The 26,905-nt window shown below is 44.1% G+C and overlaps 1 protein-coding gene across 1 annotated transcript; it reads right to left on the reverse strand.

The window, feature by feature from the left end:
- Positions 1–5,064: 5,064 nt before the first annotated feature.
- LOC124877154 (bile salt-activated lipase-like) lies at positions 5,065–25,922 on the reverse strand. The gene is made up of 12 exons (XM_047380185.1): positions 25,770–25,922; positions 21,782–21,929; positions 21,182–21,301; positions 20,709–20,906; positions 19,256–19,386; positions 19,037–19,144; positions 15,292–15,415; positions 14,791–14,977; positions 10,868–11,071; positions 7,827–8,024; positions 6,303–6,410; positions 5,065–5,360 (listed from the first exon to the last, which is right to left on the reverse strand). Exons 1-12 carry the CDS (start codon positions 25,836–25,838, stop codon positions 5,267–5,269), a joined length of 1,689 nt encoding a protein of 562 aa, XP_047236141.1. The 5' UTR covers positions 25,839–25,922; the 3' UTR covers positions 5,065–5,266.
- Positions 25,923–26,905: the final 983 nt, after the last annotated feature.

Consider the following 26,905-nt stretch of genomic DNA (forward strand, 5'->3'; position numbering starts at 1 on the left):
CCTTCCTCCAAAATGCTTCTTTAATTAACATGGTTGGAAGCAAAAGTCTTTTAAGATGGAATCAGAACAATAACATTAATGGGGCCACTAGGACACATGAGCCACTGGTTTAGATACGTGGACCACACCCGGCCACTGGTTTAGATACGTGGACCACACCCGGCCACTGGTTTAGATACGTGGACCACACCCGGCCACTGGTTTAGATACGTGGACCACACCCGGCCACTGGTTTAGATAGGTGGACCACACCGGGCCACTGGTTTAGATACGTGGACCACACCCGGCCACTGGTTTAGATACGTGGACCACACCCGGCCACTGGTTTAGATACGTGGACCACACCCGGCCACTGGTTTAGATACGTGGACCACACCCGGCCACTGGTTTAGATACGTGGACCACACCCGGCCACTGGTTTAGATAGGTGGACCACACCGGGCCACTGGTTTAGATACGTGGACCACACCCGGCCACTGGTTTAGATACGTGGACCACACCCGGCCACTGGTTTAGATACGTGGACCACACCGGGCCACTGGTTTAGATACGTGGACCACACCGGGCCACTGGTTTAGATAGGTGGACCACACCCGGCCACTGGTTTAGATAGGTGGACCACACCGGGCCACTGGTTTAGATACGTGGACCACACCGGGCCACTGGTTTAGATACGTGGACCACACCCGGCCACTGGTTTAGATAGGTGGACCACACCGGGCCACTGGTTTAGATACGTGGACCACACCCGGCCACTGGTTTAGATAGGTGGACCACACCGGGCCACTGGTTTAGATACGTGGACCACACCCGGCCACTGGTTTAGATAGGTGGACCACACCGGGCCACTGGTTTAGATAGGTGGACCACACCGGGCCACTGGTTTAGATACGTGGACCACACCCGGCCACTGGTTTAGATAGGTGGACCACACCGGGCCACTGGTTTAGATACGTGGACCACACCCGGCCATTGGTTTAGATAGGTGGACCACACCGGGCCACTGGTTTAGATACGTGGACCACACCCGGCCACTGGTTTAGATAGGTGGACCACACCCGGCCACTGGTTTAGATACGTGGACCACACCGGGCCACTGGTTTAGATAGGTGGACCACACCGGGCCACTGGTTTAGATAGGTGGACCACACCGGGCCACTGGTTTAGATACGTGGACCACACCCGGCCACTGGTTTAGATAGGTGGACCACACCGGGCCACTGGTTTAGATACGTGGACCACACCCGGCCACTGGTTTAGATAGGTGGACCACACCCGGCCACTGGTTTAGATACGTGGACCACACCCGGCCACTGGTTTAGATAGGTGGACCACACCGGGCCACTGGTTTAGATACGTGGACCACACCCGGCCACTGGTTTAGATAGGTGGACCACACCGGGCCACTGGTTTAGATACGTGGACCACACCGGGCCACTGGTTTAGACACGTGGACCACACCGGGCCACTGGTTTAGATACGTGGACCACACCGGGCCACTGGTTTAGATACGTGGACCACACCGGGCCACTGGTTTAGATACGTGGACCACACCGGGCCACTGGTTTAGATACGTGGACCACACCCGGCCACTGGTTTAGATAGGTGGACCACACCGGGCCACTTGTTTAGATACGTGGACCACACCCGGCCACTGGTTTAGATACGTGGACCACACCGGGCCACTGGTTTAGATACGTGGACCACACCCGGCCACTGGTTTAGATACGTGGACCACACCCGGCCACTGGTTTAGATACGTGGACCACACCCGGCCACTGGTTTAGATAGGTGGACCACACCGGGCCACTGGTTTAGATACGTGGACCACACCGGGCCACTGGTTTAGATAGGTGGACCACACCGGGCCACTGGTTTAGATACGTGGACCACACCCGGCCACTGGTTTAGATACGTGGACCACACCCGGCCACTGGTTTAGATAGGTGGACCACACCGGGCCACTGGTTTAGATACGTGGACCACACCCGGCCACTGGTTTAGATAGGTGGACCACACCGGGCCACTGGTTTAGATACGTGGACCACACCGGGCCACTGGTTTAGACACGTGGACCACACCGGGCCACTGGTTTAGATACGTGGACCACACCGGGCCACTGGTTTAGATACGTGGACCACACCGGGCCACTGGTTTAGATACGTGGACCACACCGGGCCACTGGTTTAGATACGTGGACCACACCCGGCCACTGGTTTAGATAGGTGGACCACACCGGGCCACTGGTTTAGATACGTGGACCACACCGGGCCACTGGTTTAGATACGTGGACCACACCCGGCCACTGGTTTAGATAGGTGGACCACACCGGGCCACTGGTTTAGATACGTGGACCACACCCGGCCACTGGTTTAGATAGGTGGACCACACCGGGCCACTGGTTTAGATACGTGGACCACACCCGGCCACTGGTTTAGATACGTGGATCACACCCGGCCACTGGTTTAGATAGGTGGACCACACCGGGCCACTGGTTTAGATACGTGGACCACACCCGGCCACTGGTTTAGATAGGTGGACCACACCGGGCCACTGGTTTAGATACGTGGACCACACCCGGCCACTGGTTTAGATAGGTGGACCACACCGGGCCACTGGTTTAGATACGTGGACCACACCCGGCCACTGGTTTAGATACGTGGACCACACCCGGCCACTGGTTTAGATAGGTGGACCACACCGGGCCACTGGTTTAGATACGTGGACCACACCGGGCCACTGGTTTAGACACGTGGACCACACCGGGCCACTGGTTTAGATACGTGGACCACACCGGGCCACTGGTTTAGATACGTGGACCACACCGGGCCACTGGTTTAGATACGTGGACCACACCGGGCCACTGGTTTAGATATGTGGACCACACCCGGCCACTGGTTTAGATAGGTGGACCACACCGGGCCACTGGTTTAGATACGTGGACCACACCGGGCCACTGGTTTAGATACGTGGACCACACCCGGCCACTGGTTTAGATAGGTGGACCACACCGGGCCACTGGTTTAGATACGTGGACCACACCCGGCCACTGGTTTAGATAGGTGGACCACACCGGGCCACTGGTTTAGATACGTGGACCACACCCGGCCACTGGTTTAGATACGTGGATCACACCCGGCCACTGGTTTAGATAGGTGGACCACACCGGGCCACTGGTTTAGATACGTGGACCACACCCGGCCACTGGTTTAGATAGGTGGACCACACCGGGCCACTGGTTTAGATACGTGGACCACACCCGGCCACTGGTTTAGATAGGTGGACCACACCGGGCCACTGGTTTAGATACGTGGACCACACCCGGCCACTGGTTTAGATACGTGGATCACACCCGGCCACTGGTTTAGATAGGTGGACCACACCGGGCCACTGGTTTAGATACGTGGACCACACCCGGCCACTGGTTTAGATAGGTGGACTACACCGGGCCACTGGTTTAGATACGTGGACCACACCCGGCCACTGGTTTAGATACGTGGACCACACCCGGCCACTGGTTTAGATACGTGGACCACACCCGGCCACTGGTTTAGATACGTGGACCACACCGGGCCACTGGTTTAGATACGTGGACCACACCGGGCCACTGGTTTAGATACGTGGACCACACCCGGCCACTGGTTTAGATAGGTGGACCACACCGGGCCACTGGTTTAGATACGTGGACCATACCGGGCCACTGGTTTAGATACGTGGACCATACCGGGCCACTGGTTTAGATACGTGGACCACACCGGGCCACTGGTTTAGATACGTGGACCATACCGGGCCACTGGTTTAGATACGTGGACCATATCGGGCTACTGGTTTAGATACGTGGACCACACCGGGCCACTGGTTTAGATACGTGGACCACACCGGGCCACTGGTTTAGATACGTGGACCACACCCGGCCACTGGTTTAGATACGTGGACCACACCCGGCCACTGGTTTAGATAGGTGGACCACACCGGGCCACTGGTTTAGATACGTGGACCACACCCGGCCACTGGTTTAGATACGTGGACCACACCCGGCCACTGGTTTAGATACGTGGACCACACCCGGCCACTGGTTTAGATAGGTGGACCACACCGGGCCACTGGTTTAGATACGTGGACCACACCCGGCCACTGGTTTAGATAGGTGGACCACACCCTGCCACTGGTTTAGATAGGTGGACCACACCCGGCCACTGGTTTAGATACGTGGACCACACCGGGCCACTGGTTTAGATACGTGGACCACACCCGGCCACTGGTTTAGATAGGTGGACCACACCCGGCCACTGGTTTAGATACGTGGACCACACCCGGCCACTGGTTTAGATACGTGGACCACACCGGGCCACTGGTTTAGATACGTGGACCACACCCGGCCACTGGTTTAGATACGTGGACCATACCAGGCCACTGGTTTAGATATGTGGACCACACCCGGCCACTGGTTTAGATACGTGGACCACACCGGGCCACTGGTTTAGATACGTGGACCACACCCGGCCACTGGTTTAGATACGTGGACCATACCAGGCCACTGGTTTAGATAGGTGGACCACACCCTGCCACTGGTTTAGATAGGTGGACCACACCCGGCCAATTTATTTTGAAAGTTCCAGGAACGTCTGTACTGGCCTTTCACGTTGTAACCATGGCTGTGGTCCCAACACAACAACAATATAATAATAATGCCTGAAAGAGATTAGGATTGTGTTCACTCAGTTATCAGATAACAACTGAGGTCAGATGCAGATGGGTAAAAATAGATTTAGCATATTTTTTCTAACTCTTCCTTCCAATAACTGATCTGTATTTAGAGTGAACCAGTAAATAGTCATTTGAATTAAACTGAGGCTCTCTCCACACTTTACACAGATGTTTTTTGAGTTATAGACGTCTTTAAAATAATTATTCAGTCATGGTGACCTTGTATGACTTGAAGCATTTCTACTCAATGCCACAGAAATGTACTCTTATAACATTTGTATATTTAACAAGGCAATTACCTATTATAAAAACCCATTAGGCTTGTGGGTTTGTTATATTCAAAGAACCAGAGCCAGACCACATCAACTTTTTATTTTTACAATCATTTAACAGGAAGTTCTGCTGCACAGAGCTGTTTCTGATACAAGTTCCTACATTATGATGTTTTATGCTATATGAAGTAAATATACGTCTTATCTTAGACACAAACAGCAACCAGAGAAGGTTTCTATTCATTTATTATCTAAGAAGACTAACGTATCAGTCTGGACAAAGTGGATCAGAGTTTCTTCTCTTCTTCCGTTCTCTCTGCATCTGGCAGCTGGCTATAGGTCTGAGTCCAGTAGTTCACATAAAATGATCTCAAATCGTAGCTGAGAAGAAAGATGTGAATCATGTGTTAAACACCAAGATGAAAATAAAATCAAGCAAATGAAGAGGAACAGAGAAAATATGAGACACTGGACCTAATGTAGATGTTTGTAGATGTTTAAACACAGAGCAGCTGAGTAAAACCAGACCTGATCATATCTGAGAACAGCGTCAGTCAGAACATCTGTTGAAGCACAACCAAAAGGACATAATGCAGAGAAGTTCAGGATGTCAGTAACTTTCTTCAAAGAGAGTGAAGATACTTGTGACTAAAGAACCCAGAAACTGAACCGATGGCAGTATGGAGGGTTGAAGCCAGTTCAATTCACCTATTACACCCTGACTGATCCCATCAGACCCTCACTGATCCCTTCAGATCCTCACTGATCCCATCAGACCCTGACTGATCCCATCAGACCCTGACTGATCCCATGGGTCATCAGCTGTTTGCCAGTGTAGAAGAAGAACCATGCCAACGCTCTCTGAAAGAAAATAATGAGTATTTTCATGTTCATCCTTCCTATGCTTTATATTATATTCATATTTGACCTGCTTTACTATCATGAGGACTCTGATAATTACAGCCAATGGAAATGTAGCCTATAGTGCCACCTGCTGGCCAACACACGTTGGTTCACCATCTCCAAAGCAGATAAAAAACAAAGCTCAGGATCGTTTTAAAACATCTCAACAGTGTTTTGAAATTTCACCAGTTTGAAACGTGAATTTAAGCAACTTTTATTTTAGGGCTACAGTTTCACCTGTAATTTTTAAAATTAAAACAGTAACTCAAATGTGTAAATATAAGAATGAGATAACATATTAGTCATGAGCCAGAATAATTAGACCACACCGCTTTGACGTCAAGAGATTTGTATAGAAATCTGAGTTTGCGTAGTAAAATACCAGAGTAGCAGCAGAGTAATCCCAGTGGCACCTCGTACCTGACAGAGGACTTGCTCATCGAATGGTTTATCACCAGGTACGGTCGGTGGTATTTCGTAAAGGGAGGCCAGGACACTGGGACTCTACTGTTGCCTCTGCTGGGGTCACTGGAGAGAAAAGAGTGAATGTTTACACCAGACTTCCAAATATCAGACCAATTCACATTAGAGCAAAAGCTATCAGACCAGTTCAGGCCAGTTTAAACATTTCCGACCAGTTCATCCAGACAATCAGGCTCCAGTTTAGACCAGTTCAGTACTGGGGCGTCAGGGGGGTTCTGATCCCCCAAAACATTCTGATCCTGTCAATATAACCTCCTCCACCCAATAAAAATGACATAATTCCTTTCTACAAAAATATCGTGCATAATAACCTGTCTGTACTATGACTGGATTGGAAACATTAACTCCTTCTGCTGGAGGCTGGTCCTGTTATCCATGAACTCCAGGAAAGATCTGATAATTAAATAAAAAGGATCAATTATTTAATACACTGATGATCTAATACAAATTAGCATTCAATTGCTCTTCACTCACATAAAACTCAGAGTCAGGGAGAGACAGAGAGACATCAGTTACAGCCTCTCAGCACAGTCGGGTCCACCTAAACGTCTGGTGGGACCGGATGTGGGCCGGGCAAAAAGTGGGAGGGGGGGGCTCTCTCCCAGTACCAATGTTTCTAATACAGGTCAAAGGTCAAATCTCCCAGGCTCCTTTTACAAAAGTAAATGATTCATTAAATAAATAAACAAGAAGAGGTAGACCCAAAGTTACGGGCTTGTGTCAGACCATACAGAACCTTTTTGTACTTGTTTAGCTGACATCAGGGTAAATCACGTCGGCCTAAATTTGTTCAGAACACATTAAATAGACAAATCTGGATCCAACTATTTATTTCCATTTGATCTAATTCTAGGTATTTCATATCAGTTCATATTTATTAACACAATAAAACCAGTTCTTTATATCTTTATCAGACCAGTTCAGACCTCTTAGTAGGTCTGATCCAATCAGTTAAGTGCACTGGACCAAACCTGAAACTATGGCATCATTAATTTGTCCATTCACCCATTTACAACAAATGTCTCAAGGCATTTAAAAAAAACATCCAGTTTATGCACATGAATCATCAATTTAATGTGATCCTAAAACCAGATTCAAGCAAAGTTAATTTGTTCTCATTGGCTCATCCAGTTCACACCAGTTAGAGCGGGTCCGACCAAGGTTACCAAACTGCAGATGAGAGATCTTCTGTTTCAGCTGTCACAAACTTCTTTAGATCAAACCAGATCAAGCAAGTTCATACAGCTCACATTGAACCAAACCAGTTTATCCAGAAACCCTGGCACCATTTTAACCTTGTTTTAGTATCTGACAGTTATGGTCATGCTGGTTTAACCCTTCTACCAACCATTTCACACCACTTTTGCTCACTAACAGAAGACAAAAAAAACAGTTAAGCTGATATATTTGCTGGCCCAGTCTGACTCCTCCTGATGGTTTCAGTGCATGCTGGAAGTTTACCCGGTCTTGGCGAAGTTGGTCCAGTATGCGATCATGTAGCCGGACAGGTCTCGATGTCGGGGGAGGTAGACAAGTGGGATGGAGAAGGGTTTACCGAACAGATACTGTAGGTCCTCTGCATGCTCAGCCTCCACCCAGCGAGGGAACCCTGGGATCCGGGTCTTCATGTTGAACAGGTAGGAGTAGGTACTGGCACCACTGAGGGACAAACAGGACCATAGGTCAGTACTAGGCAGGGATCAAACATGAGAACTAATGCCACTTCCCCCCCACGGCTCTACTCCACTTGGTCTCACTCCGTACAGAACCTGTTTTGTCTCCATGAACTTATTTTCAGCTGGTGTTCTGGCTTGAAGCCCGTCAGGTCACTGTTACTGTGTGACATTGTCACATTAAAGTTATCAGCATGAAACAATACAAAATAAATTAACAAAAACATTTTAAAAAACTAAATACTAATAATGTTTGTAGTATTGTATCAGCTAGAATATCTTCTATTTGTTTTTTCATGTCTAAAATAAATCACAGGGATAATTATCTGGACCACAGCCCAGCCAGAACTTCTAAAATAAGGCTCAGGGGTTCAGATGTAGTAGGAGAAACAGAGAGGAGAGAACCTGCTGTTTGGATGTTGAAGTTTGCCTGAAGAACATTTTAGCCTCTTGTCTCCTCCATGGCAATAAGGAGGACCAGAACTTTAAAGCCCAGAACCGTGGACTTCTGACTCTGGTGAAGTTAGTTTTAGGTTGGATGTTGGATCTTCGTGCTCCATGGATTCAGTGGGTCTTCCTCCCGTTTGACCCGATGAAGGCAGTTTGATTATGGCAGTGAGTGTAAAGACATAACAATATTTTCTCATAACCCTGTCCTGTCTGACCATTTCTTAATAACCTTTGAGTTTAATTTAACCAAGTACTCCACACCTGAAAGAAAATTTCATTACAGTAGATCATTATCAGACGATGCTGTAACAACCTTTAAAGAATCTGTTCCACTTTTAATTTCCTCATTATCACTGAAAAACACAGTGGAGGGCAATAATTTTGTTTCTGCCCCTTCACAAATTGATTCTTTTGTTCATAGTGTTTCTTCATCATTGCATGATGCATTAGACAATGCAGTTTGTAGGATTTTCTTCTTTCATCTCCAGAACATTGCCAAAATTAGAAATATCCTGTCCAGGAGTGACGCTGAAAAACTAGTCCATGCATTTGTTACTTCAAGGCTGGACTATTGTAATTCTTTACTATCAGGATGTCCACAAAATGCAGTTAAAAGCCTTCAGCTGATTCAAAATGCTGCAGCAAGAGTTCTGATGAAAATTAAAAAGAGAGATCTGTTATGATTTTAGGTTGTTTGGTTTTTGGTTTCTGGGTTTTTCTTATATTTCTCTCACCGTTTTTGAATCATGCTTCTGTTTATTGTTTTTCTGGTCGTGCTTTAGTTTTTGTTTGTATTCTAGAGTCTCTGTTCTTGCTCCAGCCACGTTCTATTCTGTCTGTTAATTATCTTTATCCGGTTCACCTGCTTCAAACTAATCTGTCTCCTAGCTCCACCTGGTTTACTTTCCATATATATAATCCTGTTCAGTTGTTCTTCGCGGAAACATTTCTCATGCTCATGACTTGTATTCTGATAATACTCTTGTCCTGTAGTCTCGCCAGCCTGGCCATGTCCGTTTTTGCCTGTTCTACCTGCCCGTTTGTTGTTTTGTTCCTGCCTCTTTTGAGAGTACATTTTTGTTAATTAAATTTTTGCACTTACCATCTCGCTGCCTGCTCGTCTGCATTCTGGGGTCCTATATCTCGCAAACCTTAACAAGATCATATTTCTCCTATTTTAGCTTCCCTTCATTGGCTCCCTGTTAAATCCAGAATAGAATTTAAAATTCTCCTCCTCACATATAAAGCCCTTAATGATCTAGCTCCATCATACATCAGAGATCTGATTGGTCCATATGTTCCTAACAGAGCACTTTGTTCTCAGACTGCAGGTTTACTGGTGGTTCCTAGAGTCTCTAGAAGTAGAATGGGAGGCAGATCCTTTAGTTATCAGGCTCCTCTCCTGTGGAACCAGCTCCCAGTTTTAGTCCGTGAGGCAGACACCCTGTCTACTTTTAAGGCTAGGCTTAAAACTTTCCTTTTTGATAAAGCTTATAGTTAGAGTGGCTTAGTTTATCCTGAGCTATCTTCCTTATTTTTTACCTCCGTCTTCCTCCCTCCCTGTTGGTTGGAGTAAGGGAGAGTCAGGTTTAGCCTAAACCGGCTCAGTTAGAGTTGAGGTCCAAACACACCCTCCATTTCTGCTACCTGTATGACCTCCTTCTCTTTTCTAATGGTTATAATCAGTCTGACAGAGAGAGGTGTCCCAGTCATTGTGGTTTTTAGTATAACAATGACCATCAATGGGCTCTAGATGGACAAACTTTATCAGTGTATTATTTAACTTAGTGCCCCTACACAGAGCCCATTCTAAAATGGCCAAACTCTAACAGTCAGTAGTTTAATCTAACCTCCCCAACAACCTGCACCATTCAAACCCTTTGTGAAGAGCCTTGAGACGACATGGGTTGTGAATTGGCGCTATATAAATAAAAATGAATTGAATTGAATTACGAGCAGCTCTTCTCTGCCTCCTCCCTCCTCCTGCAGACGCTGGTTCTCTGAAGGACTGTCAATAAATGTCAGAACTAAACTGTTTTGTGTGTTTTGGGGGAAATGTTTGTGCGTCTGAACAGCTTATGTTATTAAATACAGCGCCCCCTACCTGCGTGTAATCAGAAAGCTGATGTGTCCTTTTTCTTTTCTTTCAGCCTTCAGGTTGGTTTATGATTTGAAATAGTAAAATTATATTTGGGTTTGACCCGCTCTGGAAACATGTAATCCCTAATCGGCTCGATGGTACCTATTCAAGAGAAGGTAAAGAGCAGGTACCGGGTTGCAGGGACTTTGAAAACCCTAAAGAACTTATTCTAATCTGATCCAAAAATCACAAACAGGATAATGACAGTAATTAGATTACACCTAATGATCACAAATTACCTGGTGTTGTTGGCATGGAGCTGGAGGGCAATCTGAGTTGGTACCAGGAACAGGAAATCTGTCTCGATGTCGACCACGGTTTTCTTCACGATAGCTGGATCTGGAGCCAAACCCCAGTGAACCGAGTAGACACTAAAGGCTGAGGTGATGGCAACGTCCCCCTTCTCTTTAGTCAGACCAGACAGAAGACCTTTCACCTGTTCTCTGAGGAGGAAATCGGACACATCTTAAACCAGTTTGGAGTCTTCATGCTGAGGTTAAGTCTGCTGGTTGTTATAAAACTGAAGAAAATGTAATCTTTAGAGGGGAGAGGGATGGGCTGAGTTCTCAGGAGGGTTTACAAGTATACAACATGCAACATACAACCCTAGCAACTCTCCAGCTCAGATAAAACAAGCCAATAAAACCAGCCAAATTCCATATGCAATTTAAAATATTAATCATTGTGATCTTTTCATCAATGACAACCTTGACGAGGAAACTGCTGACAGTCTGCAGAGCTTCATTGACAAGAGAAAACCACAGAAACGGGCCGCTACTCCTACATCCAAGCTTCCACAGTCCAAATGCTCCACCAGTACCAGCACCTCACCAAATAAAAGCCTTACAGATATTTTAGACTCTATCAACCAGAAGCTTACCAGCCTTGATGCCAGACTGGACCTGGTAGAAGTCCTGCAAAAGGAATTCCAGGTTGTGAGGGAATCGCTTGAGTACAGCCAGGAGCAGGTAGAGACGCTAGCAAGACGCTGAAGGAAAGTGTACAAAAACTCACCGAATGGATGACACAGCTCTCCAGTGACAACAGGAAGATGAAGGAAACCATTCTGGATGTCCAAGCAAGGACCATGTGGGACAACCTTGTTTTCTCCCGACTTTCCTGAGCTCACAGAAGAAGACCCAGAGGCCACTGTGTGAGAATTCCTCTGGTGGCTGCTCAAGATCCTGAGCGACTCCATGGAGACCATCACAATATACCATGTGCATCATCTGATAGTGAAGCAGCCTAACAACCACCGGCCGAGACCTTTTGTAAGGGGGAAATTTAATGCCAAAAATCAAGACCACATATTTTCAATTTGAGAACAGGATTCATTCTACTTGTACTCAAACTTAGTAATGCTTACACTCAAAACGTCTGCTTTCTTTCAAATATACTCTGTTCTCTCTCAATTCTTTGTTTCTGCGCTCTGATCTATTGCTTCTTGCATAGATCATTTCTCCTCCTGCTTGCTTCATCCTCCAAGCGCAAACTTGCTCTCTGCTCGGATCAAAACTGCGCTCTCAAGTTTCTTCCCTGCTCACAAATGTTTTTTACTCTCTCTCAGATTAAAGTCGTATCATCTCCTAGCAACCATATCAGCCAATAGAATGACAGTGTGCAACGGCTAGGTCACAGGCTTAGTTGGGGTGCGCTTGTTTCCTTCTACTGAGCGTGCCTCTGGTGCTACAATTGATGATTGAGAACATATTGCATTTGCCTCAGCAATTGCTCCAGAATTTGACGCCTCAGCAGAGTCTGTAACAATGGTAGAAAGTATAACATTCTTGTTATTTTATTGTGGAGCACTTTAAATATGGAAAATGAAGAATAAGCATTTATTTATCAGAATCAGAATCAGAAAAGCTTTATTGCCAAGTACGTTTTTGGACATACAAGGAATTTGTTTTGGCGTAGTTGGTGCAATACAGTACAAATTAAACAGTATAAACATATCTACAATATAATATAAATATATGTGCACAGTTTTAAGTGAGTGAGAGTAAATATAGAGCAGTATAGGATGCCAGAGCGGTATCCTATACTATATCCTATACTGAATTATAAAATATATGATTCAGATATCATAAATAGCTATCCCAATAAGTAAAAAGTAAGTGTTTAATTTAACCCAACAAGGACCAAACCTTTAAAATGTAAGGTTAGCCTTGTCACCATTTTACTGAAAATATTGTTATAACAGTGATATTGTAAATCATGAACTTTATCTTTGATATACTAGATGAATTAGCATATTCAAAATGCAATTCTTAAATATGTCTTCCACTGAAAAGATGTGTTTGATTGTCATATTTTATTTTAATGTTTATGTTGATAGGAACAGACGTACATATTAAACGACTGAAAGTTTAAAATCACTTACTTCAGAATAGTTTGAATTATCCACTGTCATTTTACTTTGCAGAGTTGAGCTGTCTATTGAAGTAGATTGACCTATTTCAAGAAATTACGACATGCACCGGATGCATAGAAACACTTAGTTCCAGATTTTTCTCTGTATGACTTGTGTCAGGGAAGTAGCAACACAGGTACGCTCAGTAGAAGGAAACAAGCGCACCCCAACTAAGCCTGTGACCTAGCAGTTGCAGAGTATATTTGAAAGAAAGCAGAAGTTTTGAGTGTAAGCATTACTAAGTTTGGGTACAAGTAGAATGAATCCTGTTCTCAAATTGAAAATATATGGTCTTGATTTTTGCAGTAAATTTCCCCCATGCCATTGTAGCAAAGTTCAAGCATTTCAAACAGAAGGAACAAGTCAGAACCTGCGTGGTAACAGCGTGGTACAAGCTACAGTGCTGGTCAGTTTCCAGAGGAGATCATGGACCACGGACGTGCTCTTTGTCCTGTGTGGAAGAAGCTCATCTCTGAGGGAGCTTGGCTGTAGTTACAGCTGACAGGCTTTATGTAAATGAACTGCTGTTCAGAGACTGAGAGATTACACCATGGCTTTACTGAATAGAACTGCAGGTAAGATTAAACCCTCCAACCTCCAGATAAGGTTCTACATGGGTCAGTCTCCAGACTTCCAGCAACACTGCTGTCCACCGAGTCTTCGTTTTCCCCACCACTGACCACCAAGGCTTCTCCTCTTCCGCCACCAACCTACTGGGTTCTTGCACCGCCAACCTCCAGACCTCCTTCACCGTCACTGCCGACTTCTAGGGCTTTATCTCCGTCATCGGGATGACTACCCGGTCGCCAACGTGACCTCTGTTTCTTGTTTTGTCTCTTGGCTCTTATGATTTCATCTCACTTTCATGTATTTTCACCAAATTCATTGCTCAATTTTTTTTTATCAAGATATAAGTTAATTTTACATTCAAGATCATTTTCCTTCCGCTTTTCAATTCAATTCAATTCAGTTTATTTCTATAGCTCCAATTAACAACACATGTCGTCTCAAGGTTCTTCACAACAGTCAGGTTCATACATTCTAATTAATCCTAACCATTGAACAGTTCAGTCAGATTCAGTTATTTATTCAAATTGGATAAAAAGTTTTTCTATCTAAGGAAACCCAGCAGATTGCATCCAGTCAGTGACTTGCAGCATTCACTCCTCCTGGATGAGCATGTAGAGACAGTGGACAGTCACTGGTGTTGACTTTGCAGCAATCCCTCATACTGAGCATGCATGTAGAGACAGTGGAGAGGAAAAACTCCCTTTTAACAGGAAGAAACCTCCAGCAGAACCAGAACCAGGCTCAGTGTGAGCGGCCATCTGCCCCGACCGACTGGAGGTTAGAGAGAACAGAGCAGAGACACAAAGAGAACAAAGAAGCACTGATCCAGGAGTCCTTTCTATGGGAAGGAAAAGTAAATGTTAATGGATGTAGCTCCTTTAGTCGTTTCATCTAGAAAGAAAGAACAGATAAACTCTGAGCCAGTTTTCAAGGTTAAAGTCTGAAAGAGAGAACATAGAGTTAGTTACAGTAGAAGCTCAGTCAGTAGCCATGTCTAGGAGAGAGAAAGGGTTAAACACTGAAAGACAGGGCCATGTGGATCATCTGTAGAAGGTGAGCATTAAGAGCCATAAAAAGGAACCCTGTGGGACTCCAAATCATCAATAAAACTGAGCTGAGTAAGTCAGTAACCAGTAAACAACAATATATAAACGATCCTTGGGTTGCTTCAGTACTCACACTGTAGTGGTTTCTTTCATACTGTTGATTGAAGGAACATCAACTCCAGCAAATAAGTGTCCATCCATGCTGTTAACTCCAGCCAGGTAGTCGAACTGAGCTGCATTGTGAAACAGCTTGCTGGGATCATCAGGGATGAAATCACCGTCAATCACTGGAGCAAGATCGAGCAGGTCCATGACAGGATCTAAACAAAAAGCATGAAAACAGAACTGCTGTGCTGTCCTGTTAGCAGAAAAATACTGAACTGCATCTTTATGTGGAGCATTTTTTCAAACTGATCTACTAACTGGCACCAAGTCCTCTAAGTTTCCATAAACATATATAATAAATTCTGACAGATATACACCAAATGAGTAAAGCTGGGCACTGCTGTGTGATGTTTTGGTGTTGTTGGTGACCCAAATGGTCGAGGATGGCAGGAGCATAGTGAAGAAAAGATTTAAATAACAGAACTCAATAGATGGGATTGGGTGCCTACAGATGTGTTGGGGTTCTGACCTTTCCCAAAAATGTCCAACAAGTTAATTTTTCCTGCAATAGTGAGTTTGACCGGGTCAGCGGTCTTCAGGCATGCCAACATGTCATCTTCCTGGGTTTGCCAACAACTGACTTTATGAGCAATCTGTAGAAACAAAAGCAACAATTCAGCCATCTAGTAACAGAATGTAATGCTTATTAGTAGCTATTAGATTATTACATTATGTCATTATTTATTTAACTAAATAAAATACAAGAAGTAGAATGGAGAATGGAGCGGGAGATCGACAGACAGATCGGTGCGGCTGCCACAGTAATGGGGGCGCTGTGCCGGTCCGTTGTGGTGAAGAGAGAGCTGAGCTGAAAAGCAAAGCTCTCAATTTATTGGTCGGTCTACGTTCCTACCCTCACCTATGGCCATGAACTTTGGGTCATGACCAAAAGAACGAGATCCCGGATACAAGCGGATGACATGAGCTTCCTCCGTAGGGTGGCCGGGCACTCCCTTAGAGATAGGGTGAGGAGCTCGGAGTAGAGCTGCTGCTCCTCCACATCAAGAGGAGCCAGTTGAGGTGGCTCGGGCATCTATACTGGATGCCTCCTGGACCCCTTCCTCGGGAGGTGTTCCAGGCACGTCCCACCGGGAGGAGGCCCAGGGGACGGCCCAGGACACGCTGGAGGGACTATGTCTCTCGGCTGGCCTGGGAACGCCTTGGGCTCCCCCTGGAGGAGCTGGAAGAGGTGTCTGGGGAGAGGGACGTCTGGGCGTCTCTGCTGAGTCTGCTGCCCCCGCGACCCGGTTTCGGATAAAGCAGAAGGCAACAATGACGAATTAGTGACAGTAATTGGAAAGTTTAGTCCACCTTTGCCCCTTCCATAGCATGCAAGAGGGCATCAGCCAGGTGCTGTTGAATAAATCTGTGAGCACCTCTAAAAACAGCAGGCATTTTATCAGTTTTTTGCATACAGGTGAGTGTTAACATAATGCTATGAAGGAAAGACATCTGCTGTGACCTTAGAACAAATACATGATCTGAAGACAAACTACAAAGTCAACTGGGATTCCGTCTCTATTAAATATTTAGGGGTAAGACTCACAAAAGACTTACCAGAGCTTTATGCCAAACGTTTTCTGCCTATTAATTAACACACGTATAAAAGAAGATTTGGACAGATGGGCTTCTTTACCTCTTGGTTTGGGTAACAGAATAATGGAAATAAAATCAAACATCTTGCCCAGATTACTCTACTTGTTTCAGTCACTAGCTCTCCTAATCCCAGAGAGCAAGTTTCAAGAGTGGGACAAAGCCATTTCCCATGTTGTCTGGAATGGTAGACCCCTTAGGAAAAGATTTAAAACCTTACAGTTAGTTAAACCCAGGGGCGCCATGCCTTAAAGACTACTACACACCAGCACAAATAGGACCACTTTTACTCTAGTGTAATACGATTATGTAGCGAACGTAGAGTTATCATTGCTGAATAAACTGTTGCAGAGTTTATTAAGTAACATAGCAGCCATTAAACAATGCAATATTCAGAATCAGTGGGTGGAGTTGTCAGTAATTATTTGGTTAGACCTGGTTAAACGGTTTAATATTCAAAAAGAAATTTGTGTACTAATGTGCCCAGGCCATGACCCTGAATATGAGCCAGCCCCAATTGACAGGAATTACACTGGAAAGATAAGGAATCACTGCTCTGTGTCTCCTGTTAGATAAACAAGAACTTATTGATTTAAAACATGTCTGAAAGGTATGGTTTTTATAGATATCTTCAGCTCCATCACTTTATGTCACAAAAATTTTAAATCTTCACCCATTACACAGATGTTCACTAAGGCTTACAAATCAAAACTGGTCAGTAAAAATAATTGGAGAACTACACTGGAATCTAGTTAAATTAAAAGGGAATTTGACACTTTTTATTACGGTGAAATGGAAGAAAGAGCTTGAAATTAATATTACATCTGAGCATTGGGAAACTATCATTGAAACACAAATTACCACTACAGACTCACAAATGTGGGGAGACTTCTCTGGGAAAAACAGTCTTAGGTACTTTACACCCCAAAACAAACATTTAAACAGGCTGGAATGTGGTCACTGTCCTGCTGACCACTCACCCATTGATAGGGGGTGCTTTTTGGGAGGGTGTCCACCTTACTGTCAAAGATAACTTAGGCTATGCAAATGGAATTTACCTGTTTATCTTTCTATTCAGTAAATATGGATCCAAATATATCAAAAGCTGACATTCTAAAAATAATGATGTCAGCAAGTAAAAAGGTCATAACTAAGAAATGGCTTAGCAGGAACCCACCTACCATTAGTCAGTGGATGGCTATTGTCAATAATATCCAGAACATGGAGCGTTTGACCTTTAACCTGAGACTACAAAAAAAGGGAGAGGACTTCTAGGAAAAATGACACACATATCTTATAAAGAGCTGACAACTTACCATCAACTGTTCTAATGCAAGAATTTCTAATGAAAAAGAAAATGAAGTGTAAAAATAAAGCAGTGACCTTAGAGAGGCAGCTGTTGCTGTTCATCAACGTGGGAAGGGCCATAAGGTCATCTCCAAACTATCTGAAGTAAATGTTAAATGGACTGAACTTATATAGCATCTTTCCAGTCATACAGACCACTCAAAGCTCTTTACAGTAGAGCCACATTCACCCAATCACACTCACTAACGCTCACACACCGATACGCAGATCGGTAGGCAACTTGAGGTTAAGTGCCTTGCCCAGGGGCACATCGACATGTGGCAGGAGGAAGCTGGAATCGAACCTACAACCTTCCGATTGCAAAACAACTACTCTTCCTACTGAGCCACAGTCCATCGCCCTACAGACAGGAAGATTATTCCTGAGAGGAAAACATGTCAGACAGCTGCCGATCTTCTTAGAAGTGGACATTCCAGCAGATTCAGCCCAAGGTCACAACGTGAAGCTCAGAGAAATGACCATAAACCCAAGAGCTCCATCTCAGACTCCACAGGCCTCAGTTAGCAGGTTAAAGGTCATGACACCGAACCAGTGTGGCAGTTTGGAAGAGAAAGCTTCTTCTCTCTAAAAACAAGATTCCAGCAGCAATGAAAGAAGCACTGTCATGTTTATTTAGTTTGAGACCTTCGTCACCAAGAGAAGTTTGAACAGTTTGACATGAGTAAATGAATAAATGGTTCTGCTAGGTTCATAGGGCGAACCGCTCATTCATTTACTAGTGTTCTGGAACAATGTCCTAACCATATCCAGGCTCCATGTTAAAAGACAACCAAACGCAGCATGTCAGCACAAACACCTCATTCAGCTATTGGACCCTCTGTCCAACAGCTGAAACGTGGTCCAAACCGGATCATCAACAGAACAACAATTCCAACGTCGGCCTGAGTGAAACACTGTCGTGGGAATGATGTGCGCAGCGACACTTCATGTCACAGGTACTGACAGTTCCTAAATGTCGGTTTAATTTAGTATGTTGTTCATTTTTGGTAGGAACCGGGTTATTTTTTTTTTAATGTTCTTAAATGTAAAACCAGAGAAGAGGTTCTACAGTCCTTTTACTGGAAATGTAGGTGGATCCAGTTTGGTTTCAAATACTGAAACATCCAGTGACTGAAATACTGAATATTTCTTTTATAAGGATTATGTTTTCAGTATAACTGATGAATAATCTATAACAGAAGTATTTCAGTGTGAGCAGCAGTGCATAAACTCTGGGTGAGATGTGGATGTTCAAGCTGTGTTAGAGATAAAACCTTCTTTGTGAGAGCCATGGGGTTCTTCTGGAGGGCCCAGGGACTGAGGGCCACTCCACACTGAGTGATTGCTCTGCGGAACAACCCTTTATTGTAAGGTGACAGCATCTAGGACACAGGGGTGGACGAAGACAGCAACACAAGGTTCAGTCATCTGTGCCTTAAAACTGAGTGAAACTTCCTCCAGAAACAGAGGATGTTTGGTGAAATGGTTCTTACCTGGAAGCTGACGCTGGCAGCTCCGGCTGATTGGCCAAAGATGGTGATGTTGTCAGGGTGCCCTCCGAATGCCCTGATGTTTCTGCGCACCCAGGAAATGGCAGCATGCTGGTCCCAAAGACCATAGTTACCTGCGAGGTACAAGATGTCACCTGATCACCTGAACCTCAATGATCTTCTGCTGTGTTAACGACGGTTTACTGCAGCATATTGGAATCTCAAATCATTTTTAGTTCTAAAAAGAGATTAGATAATGAATAATGCCAATTAGCAATCCTCTCCTGTAGAAGCTTTCACCCTGGTCCTCATTACAGCAAAACTAAGACCTACAACCAGACTGAAAATCATCCAGATTCAGACAGCAGTAACAGGACCACATGCTCTAAATCCAAACCTCACTCAGCATGAGAGGGATTTGAATTCTGGTGTTGGTCCAAATACCTTAACGCTTTCAGAACTAGAACTTCCATGTTCCTCCTGGACCTAAACATCAGCAGTATAACATGTAATTATCTGTAGGCTGAGAGAAATCAGTTGCCTCACACCTGAACCACCTGACCTCACCGCTCAGCAGCAGCTGAGCTAATAGACACAGTTTACCTCCTGGAACCTGATAAGGTGCCCAGACATCCTGAGAAAGCAACAGAACACAAGTACCTTCTGGAAGTAGTCCTCTTAGAAATGGGACATCTGCTGCCTCTCAAATGAAATAACATTTCTGATGCTGTACTATAATGCTTTAAATTACACCTGAAGCACAGAAACTGATGTTTAAATGCACACATCCCATCCTCTCAGCTGCACGAGTTCTCAACAAGGATCACCAGTGAACTGGTTCACATTCAGGGTCAGATCTCTGCTCCAAATCGTTATCCTACAGAACCGGGCTTACAGATCATGGTCTGCACTGAAAGCAATCATGATGTTTTTAACTCACTATAGGCCGCACTATTCATACCAGTTTATGTCAACAGGGCGGTTGTTGGAACTTTTACATAGCATTTATTGTCATTGCACACTAGTATACAAAGAAATGTTGGTGAGCCGCTCACATCAGTCTTTAGAAATAAATATGTAAATAAACATAATATATAAGGAACTTAAATAAATAAGAAAAAAATAAACAAATAAAACAGCAATCAGTGAAAACAATAGCTACACGTCAGACAACGTATGCAGGTAAATATGTATCTATTTCTGATGCATGCGTTAAAATAACCAAACTTTTATCCTCCTATAAAAACATTTAAGCAACAGTCAGATTTTGGTTTAAAATGCTGCAGCTGCTTTCATGTAGACTAACGGAAGAGCTATGAATGTTTTCATGGAAACAAGTAGGACAGATCGAGGCTCAACACGTATTCCTGTGTTTTCAGACCTAAGGACTGTTATTGATGTTGAATGTGATGTCAAGATTTTATTGTTATTTTTGCTGTGATACGTTCAATTTCACCTGGCAGTCGTTCATCTCCGGTGCTGAGGAAACCCATAGTACCAACTCTGTAGTTCACCGTCACAACAATAACCCCACCCCTGTCAGCCATCTCCTTCCCATCATAAAGAGACTCTCCAAGAACCTCCACGTCATTGGATGCTCCCAACAGGAAGGCTCCTCCAAAAAGGTACACCATCACTGGGAGGCTGGTGGAGACTGGAGACACAGGAGATCGGATGTTAGAGGGTTTTATTTAAGGAGCTGCAGTTCCTCTTGTGCCCACTAGATGCTGCTGTGAACAACCTCACTACTCATGGTGAGAACTGAGGGTCTGCATAGCAACAAGGGAATATTAATATGTACAGCTATGACCACAACTGTGAGCATTTATGGTTTATGAGGACATTAAGGCATATGGGGACATTTACAACATCAGAAGACACTTTTGCAAAAGGATGACATGTTAACGCTAGGATGACCTGGTTTCTGACCTGACAGTCCATGCGGAACAAAGATGTTCAGGTAGAGACAATCTTCGCTGCCGTGGGTTTTTGTCTGCAACAATGTCACCTGTAGGCATCGATCTCTGTACTTGGTGGCAACCAGGACTCCTGAAAACGGAACACCGACAGAAACATTTATCTGTTTATCTGGATGTATATTTGAATGTAATTAATCCAAACAAACATCGTTTTAGGCATGACAAATTCATTTTATACACCACCATTCATAGGTTGTCATGTGGAAGGTGTCTAATGCAAAGTTTTATGTTAAATTTTGGTTGCTACTACTTGTTCTACATAGATGGAACTAAGATTTGCTCCAAAACTAAAAACAAAAGTGTAATTTAATGGATTATTTTTTTAGTTTATGAAGACGAAGCTGGCCTGGTGTTGATAACTGAACATGTGACCACAGGGAGACAAGCTGTGACCCTCCACTGCCGGTCATTCTGGTGACGTATGCTTGTTCATGGGGGTGTGAGCATTTTAAAATCAGGCAGAAAAATTCAGCAGCTGACGTTTTTAATTTTCATCTTTGGCTGCTGTAGATGAACCAGAACCAGCAGTCCGGTGAGACTGTGGACTTACCATCCCAGCCAGGATGAGGTTTAGGTTTCTCCCACTTTCCCGGAATGTCTGCGAAGGGGATGCCTTTAAACACCTCCACCGTCCTGAAGAAACCCGTATCAATGTTCAGCCCCTCCACCAGGCCGCCCTCAGTCTGAACCACACCCAGCTACACACATAAAAACACAACAACAACTGAAATCATTTGTTTCTATTTTAGATCAAAGTCTTGTCAGAATGACGCTGAGGAACGGCAGAATGAGAAGGTATAATAATATGACTGATAACTGACTAACTAAACAAGAAAATGAGACAAGGAGTGGGCAGAACCAAGCCTACACCCTAACCTGCCAGTCACGTCAGGTCAGGGTATCTCAAGGTATGTTCATGGAGAGGAGGGTGTCTGATTGTGGAGCTTCAGGATCTTATCTTTGCTTCTTGCAGATGATGTGGTTCTGTTGGCATCTTTAGGTCACAACCTTTGAGATGCGCAGTAGTGGTTGTCGAGTTTTAAGAAGCTGGGATGACAGTCAGCTCTCTGAGCTTAAGGCCATGGTTCTTGACTGGAAAAATACGGCTGGACTGAGCCTTAAGCGGAGCGGTCAAGTCTCCTGGTGTCCCTGAGTGATGCCAGGATAGAGCAGGAAATGGACAGAAGGATCAGAACTTCATCTTCAGTAAGAAGGAAATTGCTTTGAGCTGTCATGGTGAAGAACAGCTGTTGATTGGGTCAACATGTACCAGATTGGTACTTTCTGCACAATTTTTATGAATTGGTTAAAACGTTTTCACTTTGCATACAGATGCTTGATTTTATTTTTACATAATTTACCTCATTTGTGGGTGATGTGGCAAGGTGGTTGGCTTGGTCCTTTTTTTGATCACTTGTGCTTTATTTGACCTTATCTACTGTTCTGGTTTATGATCACCAAGCTCTTCTACATAGTGGACATTCTCATCAGTCTGTAAAGCCGATGATGAACCCTGAAGCCCACTATGATTCTTTTCGGACAAACTGGCTTACCTGCGCCTCACACCTGTCAGTTTTATGCAGACAAAGCGTCCGAGAAGGTGGGTTCTGGTTCGGATCAAGGCCATTCTGAGGTTCTCTGAAAGGATCTTCTGTTCCTGTTGAAGTCCTCGCTCCTCTGTACGTTGAATTTTATCCCTTGTCCCTGGACTGCTCTTGCAGTTTACTGGGCCCGATGGTTCCAACACAGCATGGAGCTCTGCAGTCTCTCACCCCTGAGTTGGGACAGATCAGGAGCTAAGGAAGAGGTGGTGGTTCACTCAGCACTTATTAATGCTAGATCTCTAGCTAGACCTTCTCTGTTAATGTAAACATCTTTGACACGATAAGAAGAAGAAACTAATCAGGACCTTTCGCCTTTAAGATGACATGGAGCCACAAACACAGCAGAGTAGCTTCTGGCATCTGGATCATTCCAACAAACTACGGCAGCCTGTCAAGGTCATAGATTCAATTTCTGAACTAGATGTCACTCAGAAACGGCGTCATCTTTCCAGACACCTAGGAGATGCTGCTGATATTAACACAGTCTGTAGAGTTGTTTTGGATTATTCTGCTCCTTTTAAATCTAGATGCTGTAGAGCAGCTATGGAGCCATGGCTCAATGATCAAACACGGGCCCTTGGATGCACCTGCTGGCATGCTGAGAGAAGATGGAAGGACAGGCTTCACATTTCTTTAGAAATGTTGAGAATCTCTAGTTGAGTATCAGGCTACAGCGAAAAGTGCTAAAACTCTGTTTATTTCTAAGTTTGTGTCTGATAAAAGTGACAAATCTCATGTTCCCTTTGACTCAATGAAGTCTCTCCTGGTGATTCATCTCCCCTGGTTCCTTCTGCTCCACTTTGTGAATCTTTTTTGAAGTTTTTTAGTGATAAAGTTTGTGCCGTCAAGTCCTCACCCTCCCATTCCACCCCTGATCCTGCTATATCTCCAGTTACTCCAGCTGTTTTAGAGCAGTTTAGAACTGTCTCTATCTCCCAGTTGTCAGAGATTGTCAGGAAGCGGAAGTCTTCATTCTGTCCAGGTCACAGTATTCCTCCAAGACTACTAAAGGAGGTCTTCAGCGCTGTAGGTCTTTACATTGTTAATTTAATAAACACCTCTCTTCCTTCAGGTTGTGTGCCAGCTGCCTTTAAACATGCTGTGGTCCAACCTCTTCTTAGAAAGTGTCAGGTGCAGCGAGGCGGAGGACCCCAGAATGCAGATGGCCTGACATCTTTACCATAAGTAAAAATGGTTTATTTTTGGCAAGGCAAGTTGCTCACAAAAACAAAACAGGAGCAAAACAATGACCAGCATGAAGGACAAACAGAGGTGGTCCGGAATGTTTCCGCAAGGAATGAACAGAATGATTGTGTATATATGGAGCGTGGCACAGGTGAAATGAGAATACTGATTACATGATGCTGGTGGACTGAATGAAGCTGATTGCAGGTTGACTGATGCAGGGAGAAAAAAACGTGACTGAGGCAAAACAAAAATCCTATAATACAAACTCATCAGGAAAACATAACGTATAGAACATGAACTAGAAAACAATAATAAGAACCTAAAGTAAAATCAGGAAAATAACAGAAACAAGATCCAAAATGTAAACTGGAAATAAGAATAACTAAAACCCAAACACCCTCAAATCATGATAGAATCAGCAACTTAGATCCTAATGCTCTGTCAAACTTTAGGCCAGTTTCTAAATTGCATTTTCTTTCCAAACTTTTAGAGAAGGTGGTTTATCTCCAACTTCAGGATCACCTACAGCTTTGTGGGATCACTGAGAGATTTCAGTCTGGTTTTAAATCGTATCGCAGCATATAAACAGCCGTACTGTTTCTAACGATCTGCTTAGATTCTGCTGTTTTAATCTTGCTTGGTTGACTGCTGCTTTAGAAAACCTGATCTGCTTTCAGGATGTAGCAGGAATATTGGCTCTCTTATATTTGTTCTCCTGTGAGGAATCTTAAAGGGTCTTTGAAAACTGGTTTAAATGTAATCAACAACTCAGTGCAGTAGTCCGGTCTAGTTTTTATCATTTGAGGGTAATCAGCAAAATCAAACCCAATATGCCTTCTAGTGGCCTTGAAGGGCGAGACATGCTTTTATTACGTCCAGCCTGGACTACTGCAGCTCTCTTTGTGCAGGGTTGGACAACTCCCTTCTACATTGCCTGCAGCTGGTCCAAAACGCTGCTGTCTGTCTGCTAATGGGTAAAAAGACATGAGCACATTACTCTTATACTGTCCTTCCTGCAATGGCTGCCTGTAGGTTTTAGGGTTGATTTTAATTTTAGTTTTAAATGTTTAAATGGTGACCTGTCCAGGGTGAACCCCGCCTGCTGGACTGCTGGAAATAGGCACCAGCTCCCCCGTGACCCACTATGGCAGAAGTGGTAGAAAATGACTGACTGTTTCAATGGTCTAGCAGCTCCTTATCTAACAGAGCTTTTGCAAGAGCATGTTCCCAGAGTAGTTGAGGTCAGAGTTGAAGTCCCCTTTAAAGATTCATCTTTTTAACTTGGCTTTTAATTCCAGTTGAGGAGGAATATCTAATTAGTCTTTTATCTTCTTTTACATGATTTTAGCTCTTTATTTTTCTGTTTGTGTCTAATTGATCTTTCTTTACAGACATGTGCAGAACTTCAGGTGTGTTAAGAACTTTGTAAATAAAGCTTGATTGACTGATTGATTTTTGAAATATGAAATGTAATTAATTTAGTTTCGTTTACATTTTCTGCTGAGGTGTGATACTTTCTGTTGAAGTGAAGATGGAGAATAAAAGGAAACAGAAAGTTTCTGATTGCATTATTTATTTTTGCATTCAGTTTTTGTTTTAATGGAGGATTTTCTGTAGTTTTGTTTGTTGCTCCTAAATGTAATAAACTAAACCAGTTTAAGAAGTTCTTGTGTTTCTACTCCTCTGTCATCTGTGTTTATTTTCTGATAAATAAAATGAGGGACAGTTGAAGTAAGAAGAACTGACCTTTGCAGCTTCAGCTGACCTCAGACAGACTCCAACCAGAATGAGAAGGATCATCTGCATCATCTTCATCAGTGGCAGCAGCAGTATTGTGTGTGTCCTACAGAACCTCCTTCTTTATAAGGTCCGTTATCTCCAACATACATGATGCTGTTTGTGGAGCTTTTAGGTCGACTCAGAAACGCTTTCGCACTGTGATGTCATGTGACCTCATTCATCTACTGAGTTGATTCATATAAAAACAATTTCATCAATTTTTGCAAACATCAAGTAAAAATGTATTAAACTGAAGAATACATGAAAACATAAAAGCCAGTGTGATTAAATAAAATGAAGAGTCATGCAGGCTAGAAATTAATGTCATGCAACTGAATACAACTGAATTTTAATCATCTGTAAATATATTAAGGAGTGAAACATATTAGGCCCCAGGAACAGACGGTTCTGAACTCAGAGGTGGACATGGATCAATGGGCTCCAGCGTCGTTATCACTGCTGGGTGAGACACACACAGCTGCTGTTCACTGGAACCAGCCCACTCGGACCTGACTCTAACATCATCTCATGATCTCATGTGTTTTTCTAGCAGTCATGATGAGAAACAGGCTCCTGTTTCCTAAACCAGCTCAGAGCTCCACCAACGCCATGTTAATCATAAACCCAGATTTACCAGAACTTCACCTCTTTCTTTTTATGTCCATCAGATCAGCAGATGTTCCTGATGTTTGACCGGTAACGCTGTCTGTAAAATGTGGATCAGATGAAGCTTGATGCGTCTCTCATGTCTCGTTTCCCTGTGTCTTGAAGACAGGACGTGTTCATCTGGTGGAGATAGTTTTATTGGACCTAACAGTTTCTTAGTCATCCTCAGTTCTTACCACAGCTGCCATGGTCCCATACACGGTTTGGACTTAACCGGATGAACGTAGCTAGAGTATACAAGCACAGAAAAACTCTCAGAAGTCCTTTTAATTTAACATCACAACAAACAGGAAGCACATGGATGTATCTGCAAACTACAACATATTTCTCGGCAGCTTCTGCAGCTCTTTGACGATAGAAACTGTGGAAATATAAATGCCTTCTCATTAGTAGCTAAAGCTAAGATATATTTGGGATTTGCTGCTTATAGATTGATT

This window comes from Girardinichthys multiradiatus, chromosome 12, assembly GCF_021462225.1.
Source record: "Girardinichthys multiradiatus isolate DD_20200921_A chromosome 12, DD_fGirMul_XY1, whole genome shotgun sequence".
NCBI classification, from domain to species: Eukaryota; Metazoa; Chordata; class Actinopteri; order Cyprinodontiformes; family Goodeidae; genus Girardinichthys; species Girardinichthys multiradiatus.

What these genes read in the sequence shown, in the direction of transcription:
- LOC124877154 (XM_047380185.1), bottom strand. Translation starts at nt 25,838, where the DNA reads ATGAAGATGATGCAGATGATCCTTCTCATTCTGGTTGGAGTCTGTCTG. An exon ending in GGTCAGCTGAAGCTGCAAAG is followed by an intron (nt 21,930 to 25,769) that starts GTCAGTTCTTCT and finishes TTATGTGTGTAG; the next exon opens with CTGGGTGTGGTTCAGACTGA. An exon ending in CCATGGCTCTCACAAAGAAG is followed by an intron (nt 15,416 to 19,036) that starts GTTTTATCTCTA and finishes TTGTTTCTACAG; the next exon opens with ATTGCTCATAAAGTCAGTTG.